General features: G+C 33.4%; 1 protein-coding gene across 5 annotated transcripts; it reads left to right on the forward strand.

The window, feature by feature from the left end:
* The first annotated feature begins 1,569 nt into the window (after positions 1 to 1,569).
* Positions 1,570 to 5,622, forward strand: LOC108322091 (uncharacterized). Of its 5 annotated transcripts, none has more exons than XM_017554063.2 (5): positions 1,570 to 1,826; positions 2,560 to 2,686; positions 2,973 to 4,000; positions 4,102 to 5,148; positions 5,233 to 5,622. In XM_017554063.2, exons 2-5 carry the CDS (start codon positions 2,671 to 2,673, stop codon positions 5,260 to 5,262), a joined length of 2,121 nt encoding a protein of 706 aa, XP_017409552.1. In that variant the 5' UTR covers positions 1,570 to 1,826; positions 2,560 to 2,670; the 3' UTR covers positions 5,263 to 5,622. The 5 variants fall into 5 exon arrangements, with proteins under 5 accessions (XP_017409552.1, XP_017409554.1, XP_017409553.1 ...); XM_052877895.1 differs by having other exon boundaries at positions 1,638 to 1,660; XM_017554065.2 differs by lacking the exon at positions 2,560 to 2,686 and having other exon boundaries at positions 1,570 to 1,845.
* The last annotated feature ends 325 nt before the right edge of the window (positions 5,623 to 5,947 follow it).

Genomic DNA, 5,947 nt, shown 5'->3' on the forward strand with positions numbered 1-5,947 from the left:
TATTACTATTATTATTATTATTATTATTATTATTATTATTATTATTATTATTATTATTATAATACAAATTGGTCTTATTCACTATCCGTTCATGTATATGTGACACGGTTGCAGAACTAACCAGCTAATTTGTTATATTCTTCTCACTTTTTCCAATTCCCAACGCGTTTACGATTAAACTAAAATGAATTTCGTCCCAATTGTTTTGTACTAGAGTGTAAGGATGTTTAACATAAGATGCTGAACTTTTTATGTCATGTTTTGTAACTGCTTTAATTTATTTTTTTGTGGGTTTAATATACTTTTTACTTTTTTGTTTTTGGACTTTTTTTAATTCCTGGTAAACATTTAAACAGACTTAATTCTTGAATTTGTTTAGTTTGGTTATCAACCTCAACGTTAATATTCAATAACATTTTTAATAAAAAAAGTTCAGGTTTTTTTTTAGTTCCTGATTAAAATTTCAACTTAGTTTTTAATTGTTTGAGCCATTTAAGAAAAAAATTATAGAAACTAAAATCGATCAAATTTTGGATTAAAAACCTAAAAGCATTTAATTTACAGAGTGAATTCATACCCCACATTCAAATTTGGATGTATTTTTTAATCATATATTAAATAATCGAAAGAATAAAAAAAAATATCAATGAATATCATCATCCGTTTAAAACCTTAAAACTTACATATTTTTAGTTAGTCAATAATACGAATTCAAATTCTCTTCTTGGGTTTTTTTTTTGGGTTGTCTTTTTATTATACTGATTTTAAAATGCTAAAACAATTAATATATTTTAAGATATAAAAACTAGTGCATTTAAAAAATATAATAAATTAACAACACCAAAAATTCAATAAAATATATACAAATTAAATTGAAGTGTTGTTGGAATTTAGATTCTTTACTAAATAGCATCAAAAACTAAAAAACAAGATCTGAACTACTCCAATTTATACCATCCAATCTCACAAACCAATTCTTAACATAAAGATTAAAAATTAAAGATCTAAACCTAAACATAAAAAAACTGAAGAAGTAGGAAGAAAGAGGAGGCACCGTCATTACATGAATGCAAAAAATGAAGTGGACCCTTATGTGAGCTAAGTTCATACCCTTTATAACTAAACACGTAAAATAAAGTTAGGGAGATTTTTCTTCTTTGAAAGATCTTTTTTCATCCATAGATAGAGATTTTGCATCTTTTTTAGCACCCTTTTTGGGCATAGCAACCTGGCTCGGCCTTTTCTACTTCCTCCTTCACATGATCCCAAACCAAGTGGCCCCTTAAATAAATGTTCCAAACTTCAAACTCTGCATCACCATTAAAATACTCACAACTAACGACAACCTTTTTTCATTTCATTCCCGAACAAAACGGGTTCCTCATGAAACGATATTTATTTTTAAATGCTTATTTATTATGAATTTTTATCATAATATATTTAAAATATTAAAAACACCTATTTATTATAAATTTTAATTATATATAAATGGTATCTTATCTTGTAAGAAAATGTTAACTACTATTGAATACATGGAGAATTAAATATAAATGGATTTTGAACATTTGCATCTTTGCATATTGCAGCTCGGTTGGTAAGTTCAGTTTCACTCTGCAGCCAACCAAACAGCAATAAACACAACCCAACAAAACGAAAACGAGTTAACTCTCGAACTCTTACTGCTTTCTCTCACTTTCTCTTTCTTCTTCTTCTTTAAGATACGAAACTTCCTCTGTTTCTATCTTCTTCTTCTTCTTCTCCTTTGAGTTTGATTCTTTGAACGTTTCTTTCAACAATTTTCCAGAGCAAGAGAGTAATTTGATTGGGTACGGTCATTTTACCGAGGTTCCTTTTCACTCTTCTCTCTTTCTTTGTGTCGGTGTTTCTTGGGTTTGGTAGCTGATGATGAATGGTACAGTGGGGTTTGTCTGTTTGGTCGGAAAACGTGTAAAAAACGTTTCTTTCGAGACTTTCATAAAATTCAAAACTAAACTTGATGGCCTTGTTCTCTTGTTTAATTAACAAAGTGGCTTTATGAGAAAAACCGACTGTCTTAACTAATCAAAATCTGCCTTTCTCTGATTATTCTGTGTGTGTGTTCTTGAGAGTGCTCTCAGGTTTGGTTTGATTGTGATTTCAGTATTGGGTAGGATGCTGTGCTTTCAAATCTAAGAGTCATATCTTTGTGTTCTTACTTTTCTTGAAGACTTTCTTAGTTATGCAATTTGAATTGTTATCAACATGTTTCTTTATTGCATTAGATGAGGTGAAGTTTTGTCTTATTTGTCAATTATTATTGCTTTAAAGTGTTTGTTTGACCTTTGTTGAATAGTCAGCCTTCTTTCAATTTTCAGCTTCATGTAACGCGGTTTGTATGAATTCACACACACACACACACACACACACATATATATATATATATATATATATATATATATATATATATATATATATATATATATATATATATATATATAATTGATGGAACTGCTTCAGTAGAAACTTGGTTGGAATGGTTATATGAGAATCTTATGACTAAAAGTTGATTCCATATTGTAGAAAGCTAAGAGGATAGTATCCAATGCTATCATATGCCAATTATGATTTGCTGGGTAGTAGATTGAACCTGAAGATAAGAAAAACCTCCAAAGCCATGCCATTATTTATACAATGGCTCAAATTTCGGGTTGGTTCTTCTTTCAGTCAATGTTGTGTCTTCCATAGTCAAATAGAAATCGTGAAATATGCAGACTTGATTTTGGATACTGTTGTTCTGTACAGTATTTGATTTCATATACAAAGTGTCTTGAGATCATTTTCTTTATGCTAGATCAACTTCGTGTTTCACTTGTAAATTAGTAAAGAATTGACAGATACAAAAATGTTAGATTGTTTTCTGGGTATGTGTTCCATCATGCATATGAAAATGTCTCGTTTGAGTTTCAATTTGATTTGAGTCTGGGGTTTTGCAGAAACAAATCAGATGATTCTAAAGAATCTGATGGAAGAAAAGCAGTTAGATTTTGATCAGCCTCTTCTATCAGTGAGGAGAATCTCATCAACAGTGGCCTCTGAAAAGGAAAATAAAAGGAAACCTCATAAGGCAGTACCCAAAAGACCTCCTCTTCCGTTTTACAAATCAGATTTAAAATCAGGTCCAGTGAGCAACCCTGGAACTGTTCCTTTTGTGTGGGAGAAAATTCCTGGAAAGCCTAAGAATGAAAGCAGACTACAAACACAGGCTGTTGAACAGGCTTCTGTTGCTCCAAAGCTTCCACCTGGGAGGGTTTTGAAAGCCGATCAGCAAGATTCTGATAAAGTTCCTAAAGTTACATCAGTTACACAATCTAGCACAGAAAGCAGTGTTTCAGATCCTGAGCATGCTGCATCTTTGGATAATCAAGTGACAAAACATGAAAGCCCCAAAGAAGTAATTGAGAAGGCAAGTTCTGGTTCAGACAATGAGGATGAGACCTATCTAGATGCTCTTGATACACTTTCCAGAACTGAATCATTCTTCATGAGTTGTAGTGTGAGTGGTTTGAGTGAATGGGATGATCATGAGGTCCAACCATCTGGAAGTTTTCCAACAGATCAACAGGCGCGTGATTTCATTATTGATAGGTTCTTGCCTGCTGCAAAGGCAATGGCTTCTGAAACACCTTCACTTCAACACCACTCTAGGAAGCCACTTGTTGCACTAGAACAACCAAAACTGATAAGAAAAGTAGTAACTGGAGCAACTTCCCGCCCCCTAAATGAGAAATGGCAAAAGGTTTTGCCACATTATGTTCAAGATACTGGTAGGGAAGGAAGTGAAGATGAAAGTGACGATAATGATGGATATGAAAACTATGCACCCAAAGTTTGTGGACTATTTCCTCGGTTCTGCCTTTTGAATCCAGTTCCAGGATTAAAAATGGAAGGTAGGATTCCAAGTTCTACAAGTCATGGAGTGCAGAATAAATCAATTGCTTCTCACAGAAGAACTGCAAAAGAGGTATATAAATTAGACCCACCTAATACCTACACATTTCTTTCACTTCTGTTGTTATTTCACTTCAGACTTTGTTATCATTTTGTTTGCTCTTTATTCCACAGCATGGTAGAACTGCTAATAATGTGAAAATGTCACTAAACTCTCAATCCGGCTTTACAAAAGAGAAGAAAGATTTCGGTACAGCAGAAAAATCTGAGCATGGTATTGATCCACCTCGCCGAGGTTGCAGCAAATCATTAACCTCTGAGAGCTCTCAATTTGAGTCAAGCAGTGAAAGCCCTGTTGTTGAGAAAACTCTATATGTAGATTCTGTACATGAGGTCAAATCTTCAAATGCATGTTCTTCGGCCACCAATCACAGAGGGGATGATTTTGATACTTCAAGGAAAGACACTGATCTTGATAAAAATCTTTGTATAGATTATTCAATTGAGGAAAGCAAACACTTGGGTATTGTGGATGAAAAGACTGTCTTACAAGCTAAAAGTTCAGCTTCTCTTGATTCATCTCTCCTGGTTGATGCTGATAATGCAAATGATGATCTGCAAATGGAACTGAAAAATCATCCCAATAAAATATGCCCAGAAGAGCAAGAATTGACAAAGCCTAATTACCAAGGGAATAATTTAGATCATGCTTTGGTTGCACTTTCAAGTCCAGCAATGGTTGAATCCAGGAAAAGAGAGTCTGAAAGCAAAGTTTTTAGCATTAAGGAAGGTTCTAATGCTCCTGTTTCATGGAGAAACAAGAAGTTTACTAGTGATTTGAAATTTGATTCAAAGGGCCTGTCAGCTACCAAAGTGTTTGATGAAGAATGCACTCTTAGATCTAGTGAGGATCCTAGTACTTTGACTTGCTCAAAGGTGGTAGGTGACACAAAATTGTATATAAAGTTGGGCCATGGAGAGACTTTAAATGCAAGCTCTACGAAGCATCCTCTTGCACTTCCTTCACCAAAAGCTCCTTCAGAGTCTTGGCTTAAGCGCACTTTGCCAACAGTTTCCTCTAAGAACATATTTTTACGGTCTAAACTTGCTACCCACTTACCTGCACCAGCTCAAACTCCCAGCACAGCATTACCGGATCCTAAGTGGGAAAGAATTGTTAAATCTTCTAAGGCTAATCATGGGCATCTTCAGTTTGCTGAGGTAATTCACTGAACTGTGTAAATCATTTTGCAAAAGTATAATGTGGTATCTTCATGGCTTTTACACTCCTTCAATCTTTTACAGGAACTACTTCCAACCATTCCTGAAGCATGAATTTGCAGAAGATCAGGTGTTTGGTAATTTGATTTGCTTGCTGAAATGTGCAGGATTTTCTAAATGTAATTAGTTGTTGCTAGGATCATTCTACAGAATGATCTCCCTTTTGCTTATATATATATATATATACATGACATGAGATGGTATACTACTCAAAAGTGTAAATCAGAGTTTCCCTTTTTGTCTTGTAAATGTATAAACTTGTTTCAACTAAAGTTTATCACTGAAAATCTTTAAGGTGATCTGTTCTTGTAATATCAGGGCAAAAGACTTGTTGCCTAAGATTGTTGTCACTTCAGAAGATACTACAAAGAATAAATTTGTAATGATGATTATGGTGGTCATGCTCTTCAATTATCTTCAACTGTGGTGGTAAACTACCTGAACTATTGATGCAACATGAGAATCAATATATGTGATATGCTGTCAAAGTTATCATTGTGCCAATGATTCTGAATATTGGAATTGCTTCAACAATGGCTATGTTAGGAATTTATAATTTAAAATCAGTTAGCATGGATTACATATTATATTTAGAGTTGGTACGGTATTATATTTAAAGTTGGTATACGTTTGATCCTATAGACCTGTTTGAATAGTCTACAAAATAGGCTAGGATGGGCTGAAAAAGTATGCTAATAAGTTGACCCGTTATTAAAAATATAATTATAATTTAAAAGTG

This window comes from Vigna angularis, chromosome 5 (assembly GCF_016808095.1).
Source record: "Vigna angularis cultivar LongXiaoDou No.4 chromosome 5, ASM1680809v1, whole genome shotgun sequence".
NCBI lineage: Eukaryota > Viridiplantae > Streptophyta > Magnoliopsida > Fabales > Fabaceae > Vigna > Vigna angularis.